Source organism: Mya arenaria, chromosome 14, assembly GCF_026914265.1.
Source record: "Mya arenaria isolate MELC-2E11 chromosome 14, ASM2691426v1".
In the NCBI taxonomy this organism is placed as follows: domain Eukaryota; kingdom Metazoa; phylum Mollusca; class Bivalvia; order Myida; family Myidae; genus Mya; species Mya arenaria.
This window is the reverse complement of record NC_069135.1, coordinates 15,390,127-15,407,181: the sequence shown is the minus strand read 5'-3', so window position 1 is coordinate 15,407,181 and position 17,055 is coordinate 15,390,127. Positions and strand designations below refer to the sequence as shown.

Here is a 17,055-nt window from a genome sequence, read left to right as displayed (position 1 = left end):
TTACAACTACTACTACCATTACAACTACCACAACCATTACAACTACTACTACCATTACAACTACCACAACCATTACAACTACTTCTACCAAGACAACTACTACTACCATTACAACTACTACTACCATTACAACTACCACAACCATTACAACTACTACTACCATTACAACTACTACTACCATTACAACTACTACTACCATTACAACTACTACTACCATTACAACTACTACTACCATTACAACTACTACTACCATTACAACTACCACAACCATTACAACTACTACTACCATTACAACTACCACAACCATTACAACTACTACTACCATTACAACTACTACTACCATTACAACTACTACTACCATTACAACTACTACTACCATTACAACTACTACTACCATTACAACTACTACTACCATTACAACTACTACTACCATTACAACTACTACTACCATTACAACTACTACTACCATTACAACTACTACTACCATTACAACTACCACAACCATTACAACTACTACTACCATTACAACTACTACTACCATTACAACTACCACAACCATTACAACTACTACTACCATTACAACTACCACAACCATTGCAACTACTTCTACCATTACAACTACTACTACCATTACAACTACTTCTACCATTACAACTACTACTACCATTACAACTACTACTACCATTACAACTACTACTACCATTACAACTACTACTACCATTACAACTACTACTACCATTACAACTACTACTACCATTACAACTACTACAACCATTACAACTACTACTACCATTACAACTACTACTACCATTACAACTACCACAACCATTGCAACTACTTCTACCATTACAACTACTTCTACCATTACAACTACTTCTACCATTACAACTACTACTACCATTACAACTACTACTACCATTACAACTACCACAACCATTACAACTACTACTACCATTACAACTACTACAACCATTACAACTACTACTACCATTACAACTACTACTACCATTACAACTACTACTACCATTACAACTACTACTACCATTACAACTACTACTACCATTACAACTACCACAACCATTACAACTACTACTACCATTACAACTACTACTACCATTACAACTACTACTACCATTACAACTACTACTACCATTACAACTACTACTACCATTACAACTACTACTACCATTACAACTACTACTACCATTGCCACTACCACAACTATTACAACTACTACTACCATTACAACTACTACTACCATTACAACTACTACTACCATTACAACTACTACTACCATTGCCACTACCACAACTATTACAACTACTACAACTATTACAACTTCTACTACCATTACAACTACTACTACCATTACAACTACTACTACCATTACAACTACTACTACCATTGCCACTACCACAACTATTACAACTACTACTACCATTACAACTACTACTACCATTACAACTACTACTACCATTGCCACTACCACAACTATTTCCACTACTACTACCATTACAACTACTACTACCATTGCCACTACCACAACTATTTCCACTACTACTACCATTACAACTACTACTACCATTGCCACTACCACAACTATTTCCACTACTACAACCATTACAACTACTACAACCATTACAACTACTACTACCATTACAACTACCACAACCATTACAACTACTACTACCATTACAACTACTACTACCATTACAACTACCACAACCATTACAACTACTACTACCATTACAACTACTACAACCATTACAACTACTACTACCATTACAACTACCATTACAACTACTACAACTATTTCCACTACTACTACCATTACAACTACTACAACCATTACAACTACTACTACCATTACAACTACTACAACCATTACAACTTCTACTACCATTACAACTACTACTACCATTACAACTACTACAACCATTACAACTACTACTACCATTACAACTACTACTACCATTACAACTACTACTACCATTACAACTACTACTACCATTACAACTACTACTACCATTACAACTACCACAACCATTACAACTACTACTACCATTACAACTACTACTACCATTACAACTACCACAACCATTACAACTACTACTACCATTGCCACTACCACAACTATTTCCACTACTACTACCATTACAACTACTACTACCATTGCCATTACCACAACTATTTCCACTACTACTACCATTACAACTACTACTACCATTGCCACTACCACAACTATTTCCACTACTACTACCATTACAACTACTACTACCATTGCCACTACCACAACTATTTCCACTACTACTACCATTACAACTACTACAACTATTTCCACTACTACTACCATTACAACTACTACTACCATTACAACTACTACTACCATTACAACTACTACTACCATTACAACTACTACTACCATTACAACTACTACTACCATTGCCACTACCACAACTATTTCCACTACTACAACCATTACAACTACTACTACCATTACAACTACTACAAATATTTCCAATACTACAACCATTACAACTACTACTACCATTACAACTATTACTACCATTACAACTACTACTACCATTACAATTACTACAACCATTACAACTACTACCACCATTACAACTACTACTATCATTGCCACTACCACAACAATTTCCACTACTACAACCATTAATACTACCACAACCATAACCACTACAACAACCATTACCTCAACCAAAAATAATACCACTACCACAACTATTATCACTACTACAACCATTACCACAACCACTACCATTACCCACACCACAACCATCACCTCTACCACAAACATTACCTCTACCTCAAACATTAACTCTACCACAAACATCACCTCTACCACAACCATCACCACTACTACAACCATTACCTCTACCACTACATTACCTCTACCTCAACCATTATGCCTACCACAGCCATTACCTCTACCACAAACATCACCTCTACCACAACCATCACCACTACAACAACCATTACCTCTACCACAACCATTACCTCTACCACAAACATCACCACTACTACAACCATTACCTCTACCACAACCATTACCTCTACCTCAACCATCACCACTACTACAACCATTACCTCTACCACAACCATTACCCTACCACAAACATCACCTCTACCACAACCATCACCACTACTACAACCATAACCTCTACCGCTAAAATCACCTCTACCACAACAATTACCACTACCATAACCATTACTACTACTACAACCATTACTTCTACCACAAACATTAACTCTACCACAGTCATTATCTCTACCACTACCATCACTTCTACCTCAACCATTACCGTTACTTCACCAATTACCACTAACACAACCATTACCTCTACCACAACCATAACCTTTACCACTAGCATCAACTCTTCCACAGCCATTACCTCTACCTCAAGCATGTCCGCTACCACAACCAATATCTCTACCACAGCCATTATATCTACCACAAACTTTACCTCAACCACAGCCATTACCTCTACCACAACTATTACCTCTACCACAACCATTACCTCTACAGCAACCACTACCACAACCGCAACCATCAGCACTACTACGAACATTACCTCCACCACAAACATAACCTCTACCACAGCTATTACCTCTACCACAGCCATTACCTCTACCACAACCATCACCACTACTACAACCATTACCTCTACCACAACCATTACCTCTACCACAACCATCACCACTTCTACAACCATTACCTCTACCACAACCATTACCCTACCACAAACATCACCTCAACCACAACCATCAACACTACTACAACCATATCCTCTACCGCTACAATCACCTCTACCTCAAAAATTACCACTACCACAACCATAACCACTACCACAACCATTACCTCTACCACAAACATTAACGCCACCACAGCCATTACCTCTACCACTACCATCACCGCTACCTCAACCATTACCGTTACTTCACCAATTACCACTACCACAACCATTACCTCTACCACAACCATTACCTTTACCACTACCATCAACTCTTCCACAGCCATTACCTCTACCTCAAGCATGTCCGCTACCACAACCAATATCTCTACCACAGCCATTATATCTACCACAAACTTTACCTCAACCACAGCCATTACCTCTACCACAACCATTTCCACTACCACAACCATTACCTCTACAGCAACCATTACCACAACCGCAACCATCAGCACTACTACGAACATTACCTCTACCACAAACATAACCTCTACCACAGCTATTACCTCTACCACAGCCATTACCTCTACCACAACCATCACCTCTACCACAAGCATTACCTCTACCACAACAATTGCCACTACCTCAACCATTACATCTACAGCAAACATTACCACAACCGCAACCATCAGCACTTCTACAAACATTACCTCTACCACAAACATTACCTCTACCACAGCTATTACCTCTACCACAAACATTACCTCTACCACAGCCATTACCTCTACCACAACCATCACCTCTACCACAAACATTACCTCTACCACAACCATCACCACCACTACAACCAACACCTCTGCCACATCCATTACCTCTACCACAACCATTACCTCTACCACAAACATTACCTCTACCACATCCATTACCTCTACCACAATCATTACCTCTACAACAACCATTACCTCTACCACAACCATTACCTCTACCTCAAACATTACCACTACAACAACTATCACCACTACTACAACCATTACCTCTACCACATCCATTACCTCTACCACAACCATTACCTCTACCACAACCATTACCTCGACCACAACCATTACCTCTACCTCAAACATTACCACTACAACAACTATCACCACTACTACAACCATTACCTCTACCACATCCATTACCTCTACCACAACCATTACCTCTACCACAACCATTACCTCTACAACAACCATTACCTCTACCACAACCATTACCTCTACCTCAAACATTACCACTACAACAAATGTCACCACTACTACAACCATTACCTCTACCATATCCATTACCTCTACCACAACCATTACCTCTACCACAACCATTACCTCTACCTCAAACATTACCACTACAACAACAACAACCATAACTTAAGCTACCACGTCATTGCCGTGTAATTTAACTGCAGTCAAAATAGTTTCAGACATCTCCAGAGCACCGACTGGATCTCATTTAATATAGCCGATTATTTATATTAACTTATTAAGCCTATAAAGTATATCGTTGATGCATCGTTATCGTTAGCCATTGTGTCTTCATTCCATACGGCAATGTGTTTACCTTACAACATTCCTGCAGGTAATTACCGTAATATTTAGTGGGTTTAAGCGTCTTGGAATCATTATAGTTCGAATTGGTGTTCGTTTTCTTTTCTCTCCATTTCATAGTTTTCGAAGTACTTTTGAATTGATGTATTAAACGAATATTCATTGATCTACAACAGCCCAGAACAACTGCAATGAAAGCATTATACAAAGTTCTCATTAATTATATTATCATAGCATTATGCTTGAAGAATCGATACCTAAGTGATCTTTCTAAGAAGTGCATACACGTAGGAGCGTATTAATTATGTATGTGTTCATTAATTGATTAATGACTGGAAAGATAGAAAGTGTATAAATAGCATTCGGGAACTTTTCAGTATTGTAAGATAAACATGACATGTGGGGTGTAGCCTTCAGCATCAAATAGATAACAAAGATGGAAATAGAACTAAAATAATAATATTTACGTTATTATAAAGGTACACAATTAAGGTAGATGAGTAAAACATGAGTATGCGCTAAAATTAAAAATAAATGATTGCATAACTATATTGTGCGCCTTTGAATGTTAGCGTGTCTATGAGTTGTTTCTGCTCTACTGCTTTGTCTTCAGAAGGACCTCTAGCAATAACTATAGTGTGTTCAGTAATAGATACTACATCCCCTACCCGAGTTGATGGAATCGTACACGACGAGCGCGAATCGCGAGTCTATCATTTCAATCACGGAGCTAATGGATGAAGCAATTGTTTTCTCCCGCGCCTGATAAGTAGCCATGCTGGAACTCTCTATATTGCCCACGGGCAAAAATGAAGAAGTACCCGTATGTATAAAAACCAATTAAAATGCATATGCAGTCTAACTGAGGTGAGGGACAAAGCACACATCGTGGCCTCTCGTTTTCATCCTTCCTTCATCTTAGTTTTTTGGCAATAGGAGATACTTTTAATGTACAATATTGTCAAGGACAGCGTTCAAGTAACGTGCATTAAGTGAATATATATAGCGTTATGATTTATCCGCACGCCTTTTATTGTACGCTATCAACTCTTCTAACTGGTAACTGGTTACCGGTCTGACCGTATATTGCATAATTGGACAAACACAAAGAGAACTCCCTCCAAAATGGTACAAAATTCAGATATATAATTCATAACTTGAAAAACTTCGGAAATATAAAAGCTAATTACAGTGAAGAGATGCGTTGTACACTCAATCAATATCTGGTCTACTGACAGCTGGGCCATTTTTCTTTCAATTATTCATTCGATCATAAAACAAATACACTAAATTTCTGGCAAATTGAAATGACGTAATGCTTTTAGGTTGTGGCTGTCCCCATGGTAGATGTAAATATCGATTCTTGTGCTGATAAAAATGCAGTTTTTGGCACAGAAGTCTATTCCGTACGGGATGGACTATTGTCTATATGATGCGAACTCTGGACAATGTGTTTTATTTCTTACATTGTGAGTGTAACCTGTTTTCAAATGATGACTATTAGTTTCCCAAGTTTACCTTAGTTTAAATCTTTAAATACTTCGTTCTGTTTTCTGCCGCAGGATGCGTGACTGACTGTTTCATTGTGTATATTCTAAAAACAGAAAGTTGTGTGGGAGACTGTCTATCGGGGATGCAACATCACGTGACTCTCACGGGTACATGAATTATATATAATATATATCCGTCGAATAGAAATAAGACGTGTCTAGAAAACGATATTTTTAGTCTTACAGTAAAATTAAAACGCACCACAAGTTGATCCACTGATCTCCCGTAGTTATTTTATTTTAGTTGTTGTTTTTTTTAAACAAATTGCGTATAATAAATCTAACACCTAACCAGAGACAGTGTTTGTCTTGTGTTCACCTAAACGGTGAGGTCCTGACGTCAGTAGCAAATTATTAGCCTCAAGAATTAAAGGTACCACGTAAGAACTAATTCGCCGAAAAGCATTGCACAGTGCTGTATAAGGATTGCAATGCAAAAGCAAAATACAATTTAATTCAATATGGCAACAGTCTGAATGAGCCGCATCAAGATCGTACGAAGACTAAAAATGACGTCGTCGGAGCATGGGGGGTTTCTTTTCCACGTCATAACACGTGTTTTTATCTTTTACTTCTTCTTGTAACTGTGTTTGATACCAAGACTGTCACGAGCGTCATTAAAGCTGTCCAATGACTTACTATATTGATAGTTCAATTCAATAGTTCAAGAATACTTCACTTTGACCAGATGATCCAGAACGTTTAACACAAGTCAATGCCATAGATGGTTTACAACTACCCTATCTGTGAGATCAACTAGAACAGACAACGCCTTCCCAAAGGTTTTAACCAAGTCTGGGGGGAGAAATGAGTATGTACACCCTTAGTTGAAGATAATGGAAGCACTGTCAAGCAAACACGAACACAAGCAGTTTATGAAATTAAAAGTGTGGGGAATATTATAAATAGCTACTGTACGATGGAATAAGAACTTAATTACATCGATAAAAGTTTTATACTTAAACTGATGACAACGCTCATTTTTGACATACAATGTGTTGAAGTTTGCCGGGAAATTGAAATGTCAAACATTCTCTCATATATTATGTATACAATTTTAAAAGCACACGTAAATTTATTATTTAATAGTCATGTTTCGTTCAGATTTTCCCGGAAATGATCCGTCCAAAGTTTTACTATTTTGAATTAAAAGGCGAACACATTAACCGTATTTGGAAAACAAGTTTTGTTAGTCGCCGGCAAGAAGGCGTCGAGTCTATTTTTATTCAGTTTTCCATTTGCTCATTTCAGGAGAGCAGAGGTCGTATTTGTTTTTAAAATATGTATGTTTGTTTATTAGGTTAAGTTAAGCTTTCAGAAAATTCGTTGGTGTTTGTAATTATCGTCATTTTCAATAGTTTAATTACAATCAATTACTTGACATAAATTGTGAACAACATATAGATATAGTACCGCAGATAAGAATAAGGTCAATAGGAAACGCAGGTAAAATACGCAAAGAAGGTATTGGAAAACGCAGATAACATTATAATGTATATTGATCTCAAGTCCTAAGTCAGTTATATATAAACGTAACTTTAATATTAGCTGAAGATCTCAACACTGATATACATGCATAGGGATGTGTGTGTGTGCGTGCGCGTGCGCGTGTGCGTGTGTGTGTTCTACGACGACATGGATGACATGGCTGTTGTATAACATTAAGAGACAGCAAGGCGTTTCTCTACTCGGTCTGACGTTGCTCACACTATTGTGTCACAGTACATGTGTTTGCGCGGGAATTAGCACAATCAATCGTTAGAATATTGATTTGGAACATAAAGGATTTTGCAGTCAATCAAAAATTCATTTAGTATCACAATACCTGTTCCGTGTGACTATGAGAAGGCTTGCCATAGCACGTTTTTCCGATAAATTATAAACCGTCAAGAAGTAGTGCTATCATTGAAAGTTGAATGCTAAAGGCCTGTTTGCTTGGTACTACCACTGATGATGGTACATGTCAACATCACCAAGGCCAAACGCTGGTTTATACATTTATACGAAATAGTTCAGATAAAATCAACTCTACAAAATGACATGTTATGTAGGGAAAATATATTTGAAAATAGAATGGAAATAAATATGGAATCAGGAAACTTCCGTTGGATAATCTGCACGGCCTTCTGTAATTTTGTTGTTGGGTATGGAAAATGATTCTGATTTGCATAAAATTAAAGACCCATCTTCTGGAATGTTTATCGTGTTTACGCACCACTCGTTACGTACAAATACTTTGTCAAAATTGCAATTTTCAACAGCAAACATGTAATAAATACACATACATGTAAACTCTATTTGAGTGAGAACCGTGGTACTGGTGAAAATCATGCATAGTTTACATTTACAGGTAAGATATAGTTTTACCTGCATTAACCAAATGAAATAAATAGTATTCCAGTAATTAACATTAAATGAATACCTGAAGGTTTCCACTATAAGCGCGTTACATTTATATTTTATTATATAAAAACAGAAGACCCGCCGTTTTGAATCTAAATCCACATATGTTTTGAAGAGTTCAGTTTATTATATATTTGCAAATTAGTACGCTACGTTATCGGCAAATTCACCTTGAAAATTTATCTAAGTTTGTAAATACATATTTCCACCAACTGCTGGAGGTGCACCTATGTAACCTTGTACAATACCATGGGAATATTTCTGCCAGATCTGGGTTCATTTTCATTATTAATGTGTAAAAAGCGTTCCACTTACCTCCAACAATATTAATATGATCTGATTATAAACGGGGTTGTCTAGAACAGGTAGGGTATTAATCATAGAAACCAAAGTTTGAGACGTATACTCAAATAGTTTCCATAACATCCAGTTCAAAAAAACAATGTATCGCATGTTGAAGATATATTTTTATTATGTTTTTATGTACGAAGACGTGTATTATATTAAGAAGGAAAGGCATATCTAAGCAACACACTCATAGTACTAGACAAAAGATATTCACAACAGTGGAAGCACTTGTTGATTACGAATGTACGTGCCTATATACTCTCGTACAGTAGTTATGGTTATCCATAAAAATGGTTATCCATAAGAGCAATGAACATCTGATAAATCATAGGGCGTCATAACACATAGCTCTTCGAGTCGTAAGGTAAGAAAACCCACAAGTCTCGTAGCGCCTACCACCTGTAACCGTTCTACTGTTACAGTTAATGTTACTACTGGTAACCTCGTTATAACTGGATCGCGCACTCATTCTGATAATCGCAGATTAGTAAAAGATGCAAGCAGCTGAACACACAGTATATGACATTGCATGTTCTTACTGCACTGTTTATATCCATATGGATGTTGTACTTAGAACGATTTGCTTGTATGCATTGGTAAAATCGCCGGCAATTTGCCCAAATGAACATATTGTATACAAAGAGCTAAATATTTCAGTACAACATTCAAGATACTTTGAGACACATTATGTGATTGAGAACCTTATCAGCATTTTACCTAAATATTCCTTACATAAAAAGAGCATCGCATTTCAATACAACGTATTCATAAACAACAATCACAATATGTTATATCTTGCTTCATTGTATAAGAGGCATCATTACAGAAATGTTTGTTTTGCTCTGAAACGTAACACTCTGCATGCATGCACATTGTAGCTATCTATTGTGCTAGACGGTAACAGGACCCGCTAAGAATTAAGTGTGGACACATGTGCCAATTAAGGAATTCGATCTACAAATAAGCTAACTATCTAATGATTCCATAAACAACAATTGTGTCATCTGGTCACTCCATACCATAGTTCAATAATGTTTCTGATTTAAAATATAAAAAAATATTAAAACACTGTAAATTATTGCTAAGTAAGTTTGTGAACCTTTTATTTTTTCATCTGATAAAATGCTTTCTAATGTTATCCAACTATGGGACTATCAGGCATGCACTTCTGATCTATTGTTGGTTGAAATCAAACACATAATATCTTGACTTTCAATATTTGAACTTTGGCCAACAGGTGACGCGCGGCCTTGTTAGAAATCAATACTAATTACCAGAAACAATCCAGTTATCCGGCCACCAATCTATGTCCATGATAATATAACAATATTTACTACATGTTATTGATTAGAGCGTTTACCGTAGGAACAATACATGTAAGATGTATACATGTAGACAGTTCGAGGTGAGAAGTTAGCTTACATATGTAAGACAGGAGAGGAATGCAGGTTATTATAGAACACTATGCGGGTACAGAGACAATTCATTATCGCATCAATGGGTCCGTAAGGTAGCAATAACCCGATCAAGAATAATTTGGCAAATCTGGTTCTACTTACCCTAACGTTGTCATAGTTACGATGGTATACCAAGACGACGCAGGAATACTCGTGAATTTCGTCTTAGGAACATTCTTCTCTGCATAAAACATCACTGTAGCGAAGATGATAATAGCCATAGTTAATGAAAAGAGTAGAAAGCCAAGTTCACTTGCACAGCTTTTAAGAGTGTAGCCGAGAATACGAAGCCCTTGTGAGTGCCTTGAAAATTTGAAAATCCTAAACACACGAAACACTCTGAGTGTGACAAAAGCCCCACTTACGTCATCATTTTCTGGTATTAGAAGCCCGATGTAGTACGGCATAATAGCCACGACGTCAATGACGCACATAACGCTTCGCATGAATTTTAAACGTTCTGGAGCAGCGTAAAATCGCAATAGATATTCTGCAGTAAAAATCATAACACAAGCTGTATCGAGACAGAAGAAAGGAACAGAGTATTTATCGCCGCAAGAAAGACGTTTACCCGTCCCTGGTACACGACCACACGGTATTGTTTCCACTACGTTAGCGAACACGGAGACGGCGATAAAGAACCCTGTAACGTAATAGAACACGAGCGCGGCTGTGCCAATGTGAGGGTTCTCAAAAGCGCGCCACATTTCCTCTCTGATAGAATCCAGCGGCTCGTTGTCGCCGGCGTCTGACGCCTTGTCGTCCAGCAGCCGCTCACTATTCTCGCGCTTCCGGTCCCGGTAGTCCTCGTAACAACAGTCGCCGATAAGATCCGGCATAATACCGAAAAATGCCAGCTCCTCATCATAGGAAGATATACACTCATGCTTTGGATAATGAAGTTTTCCAGTTCTGTAATAATTTAATATATGTCTGAATATATCTGGGTCCCGGTCAAAGAAATACTCATTGAATTTTTCATCGTAAAAGAAGTCCTTTTCGTTTGAGCCTAATAGCGTGTCCGGGTACTTGTCCAGCGTGTTTTGCCAGGTCTCGAACCTGCGACCGCTCACGTTAATACATAGCTTGTCCTCCCCATGTTCCTCTTCCTCCTTCTTGATGCGCGACGAGGGCAGCGGTTTCTGTGCTACCGGAACCCATCCGATTGCTGATGCCCGGGCAAAGGGCAGCCATGCCGCTACGGAAGCCATCTTGTCTGATTCGGTTGGCTTGGAGGGCGAGGGGTCTAGATGCTCAAAGGCGACAATTTTGAATGGTTTGTGTGATTCTCAGGATCAAGGGTCCACGCGGTACACCGCTAAGCCACCTACCCATCCGTACCTCAGGTGACGCATATGGTCGCTCGGTCGGTGTACGATGTAAAAATGTAGATATGATTATCACATACACTATTAATCCGACGTTTGTTCAATTCAGTTCACAAAGAGAGTCGGTAAGATAAAAAATATACTGGAAATTATTTATTACCTATTACCTATTGTCCAATTATTAACACAAAATCCAATACTCGAAGCGGCTTACGTATATGCATATCATTCACTATAACGCATTTCAAGACAATGTCACTGAAAAAAAATCCAGTCATGTGTCACATATATTTGTAAGAAAGCCAGAATTAAAACACTGTCCCGGTGCTGTCTTTTTTCCATGTAACAAAACAAGATTCATAGCGTCCAAACATATCTGAGAATGTGGTTACGTCGCCATTTTGTTAGCTATTCTCACAACTGGCACTGTGCACACTGATGATTCCAGCGTTCCACGAATATTATCTGCTTGGCTCCTGGAGGAATGGAGAACAGTAGATTGCCGAACGCAACTCGCGTCGCAGACGGAAAATCAATGAGACCGTACTATACAGACATTGTATGGATTGCCAATATACCGCTGTCCATACAGTCTTGCATAATTAGCTATTTTCTCATTCAAAATTCATCAGCATACGTAGTTAAAACTGTTTCCTTCGGCTTTTAGGCCGTTCTAACGTGGCGCTTGGGGGAAGATGGCCGTATTTCACACCCGGGTTCCTCAAACAGGATTTACGGGCTCGGTGGTCTTATATCGCATCTCTGACCTAAGCGGGATTCTGGAGAGTGGCAAATGAGAGGAAATAACGCGGCTTAGACGGCTAAACCTGCAGTGGCAAATGTTGTAAAGGCCGCAAATCTATTACCGATGGAGCACGAAATTATCGATTCCAAATGAGAAGTTGGAGAAGTCATTTGTATAGAAATGTTCCAGAAATTATTCGATACATTTATGTCTCTGATGTAACTGGCGTCGCATTTGATTATTTGCATATCTATCCTTGTAATTATTTGCTATAAATGCTAGGTGACAATGGCTCACGCATCGATCGTGAATCAATGTGCCGTCCTTAACATTAGATCAGTCGGAGCCATTTCTGTTTAAGGGCGTTATTAAAATATCGTCGTTTACTTTGCAACGTTTTGTCCGATACATTTGCTTTACCCTGTCCAACATTTCATTGATTCAGACTTGGTTGGTAATTGTATCAATGTTTTTCTGACAATAATTAGGTAAAGCAGACATAACAAACGAAAAGACGCACAGCCTCTAGTTTTTTCCTTCAGGAAAAGTTCTAACAAAAGTATTTCCATTACATGAACACGTAAAAGACCATTTAATTGCTATACCGCATTGTTATTCTGCGAGCTAAAGACAGGAAAATAACGCGTTGCTTAGTAAATCGAAATACATTTTAAACGACCGGCTAGTCCCTTATAACATATTTCCAGGTAAATAAAAAGGTAAATAATTTAACTATCCTCTGTTAATTTAACTAAAAGTCAGTCTTCCTAGGTGTGAGATATATCCATAGAAAACTGTATGACGATCATTGACAGGTAGGTTAAATGGTTTTACATTTAATTATTATTAAATTTTAATAAGTATAGGTTAATCTTTACTTGAAGGCTTGGATGTAAACCAAACATTAAAACATCTAATCGATAACAATGTTATAGTTAATATCATTACTGGCAAAGAACGTTATATGAATAAGAAAAAAATGGACAAAATATAATGTTGACAACTTATTATAAGTATTGTATTTTGTACACTGGGGAGGCAGTATTTCTCAAGTTTCCAAATACATTTATTTCGGTTAATCAGCATTTAGCGTTTTTGTTTTTATTATAATGAGGTGAAGCAGTAAATTTAAACAGTGGCTGGTCCAGTGAGTGGGTTGTTTATACAATATAGTGTAGACCACTAAGTACTTAATGGTTGTTAGTATGTACTTACACAGCATAATTAGTTATGCGACTATGTTGCATAAAACTGTTTTGGTAAGTTAATTCTAACAATCTTGAACAACTATTAAACGTCGCTACTACATCCTGCTATCCATTGTGGTATACATTATACGATCCTAAGTAGATACGTGTATCTTCGTGTTGTCAGTCAGCAAGAAATATATAACGACGTTCTTCTTTTTTTTTAGAAAGATCTATGACCATCTGGGGCAATGACATCCAGCAGGCGGAGAAAAACGTCTTCGTTTGTGGCGCGTCCCCGTGGGCTTAAGACAATACGGCAAAATAACGCAGGATAAATACCTCGAAAATGTTCAACTTATGGAAATGACATATCAAAAGATTAGCCGGATCGGAACAATGCTATGTATATTTTAGAGCTTATTTTAGCGATCTAGAGAAAATGAAAAAAGCGAGCGCAGCGAAAATGTTCTCCACGAAAATAAATGTTCGTATTCACCATCAACTCAGCTCTACATGATATGAAGCTACAGTAAATACTAAATAGGGTAACACCTCTTTTGTCATTGGCCCACATATATGTGCGAACACCAAATGTATGTATTGCTTCATGTGCATAGACACACCTCGACTGGACGGATAAAGGACGTCACTGGCTGTAATGAAGAAATCATGTTTAAAACTGTATGTTTGTAATGTTCATTTATAGAAATCAGGAGTCATCATTTGGTTTACTTTCATCTTAGCCTCTTTAAGTGATCATAGTGGTTTCAGGCACTGGAATGTGCCAGTAGGAAAACCATTAGAATAATCATGTTTTACGATACTGAAATCGGTCCTTTCATGTCGTCAACACATTCAACTATTGGCTTACAGAAGTAGTTTTATAAAATGATACAGTATGTACAGCAATAGATCATCCACAACCTCGCTGCTGTAGAACCATTGCTGATTACGAAAACTTGTAATGAATGTTACTGAAGAAATAAACACAATCACTGTCACTGTACGTAATAGAACTACTGACAAACGTTCCGTGGCGCGCAATGACTTTAAACGTGAAGATAGACACCGGGTGTTGGGCGCGACACGCCATGATCTTATGGTGGTCAGCAATGGTAACTTATGACGAATTGTTTTGAAATCCCACCGTGAATAAGTTATGTACTGGACGATACGAACGCGGAACGGACGGACGAAGAACGTGATTCCCATACATATATCTAAGATCAAAATTAAAACCAGAATCGAATGGAAAAGCCAGCTGCACCTTTAAACATTAAAACATTAACTATTAAACGATGCGGAATATTGGATAACATTCGACCAATTCTTTCTTTAAATGTTTGACTAGAAATGTGACCATAGGATTCAGATGTCCTTACATCCCGCATCGTCGCAAAAGCAAGGTTCATTATTCCTCTGAATAGAGTGTTACACTGTTCATTAAACGGCCAGTGATTCATATTCAGATTGTATCTATTCAGTTATGTATTTGCGGAACCGCTGACATTTGTATGCCTTTAGAATTATATGTATATTTCTAAATACAACTAAAAGGACATTTTAAAATAACATAATCCCATAGTGTGACATTCGGTACACATTTGTTTTGGTAATTGTTAGTGATTCAGATACTGATTTAATGATGCGGTTAGAGATTAGTTCGTGTATGTAAGTGATTAGTTCCGACAAGGGTAATTATCAGTTCAGTCACGTTATTGATGCGTTCAGTAAGAATGGTAAATTAATCATTGACTTCTAAGCATAAAACATATCATGCCGTTGGAAAACATAGTTTATGAACTTATTATTAAATTAATGTTATTACAATGAGAAAAAAGCAGTTATGGTGATTAAATACGTATCAGATTAAACTTAAATGTATTGCTACGCTACTCATCAAGAAAACTCTTGTATCAATACAGCACAAGCAGCAATATCACTGTCCTCTAGTATCACTGCAGCACAAGCAGCAATAAAACTGTCCTCTAGTATCACTGCAGCACAAGCAGCAATACCACTGTCCTCTAGTATCACTGCAGCACAAGCAGCAATACCACTGTCCTCTTATATCACTGCAGCACAAGCAGCAATACCATTGTCCTCTAGTATCACTGCAGCACAAGCAGCAATACCACTGTCCTCTAGTATCACTGCAGCACAAGCAGCAATACCACTGTCCTCTAGTATCACTGCAGCACAAGCAGCAATACCACTGTCCTCTAGTATCACTGCAGCACAAGCAGCAATACCACTGTCCTCTAGTATCACTGCAGCACAAGCAGCAATACCACTGTCCTCTAGTATCACTGCAGCACAAGCAGCAATACCACTGTCCTCTAGTATCACTGCAGCACAAGCAGCAATACCACTGTCCTCTAGTATCACTGCAGCACAAGCAGCAATACCACTGTCCTCTTATATCACTGCAGCACAAGCAGCAATACCATTGTCCTCTAGTATCACTGCAGCACAAGCAGCAATACCACTGTCCTCTAGTATCACTGCAGCACAACCATCAATACCACTGTCCTCTAGTATCACTGCAGCACAACCATCAATACCACTGTCCTCTAGTATAACGCCAGCACAAGCAGCAATACCACTGTCCTCTAGTATCACTGCAGCACAACCATCAATACCACTGTCCTCTAGTATCACTGCAGCACAAGCAGCAGTATCACTGTCCTCTAGTATAACGCCAGCACAAGCAGCAATACCACTGTCCTCTAGTATCACTGCAGCATAACCATCAATACCAC

At 38.0% G+C, this 17,055-nt stretch overlaps 1 protein-coding gene across 3 annotated transcripts in view; it reads right to left on the bottom strand.

Annotated features, from left to right (window-relative positions):
* LOC128217763 (potassium voltage-gated channel protein Shal-like) overlaps window positions 1–12,862 on the bottom strand; it is a 73,280-nt gene extending 60,418 nt beyond the window's left edge. For all 3 annotated transcript variants that reach the window (XM_052925134.1, XM_052925135.1, XM_052925133.1), the window contains exon 1: window positions 11,133–12,862. In XM_052925134.1, coding sequence (XP_052781094.1) covers window positions 11,133–12,241 — 1,109 coding nt within the window. In that variant the 5' untranslated portion in view covers window positions 12,242–12,862. The remainder of the gene's footprint in view (window positions 1–11,132) is intronic.
* Between the last annotated feature and the right edge of the window lie 4,193 nt (window positions 12,863–17,055).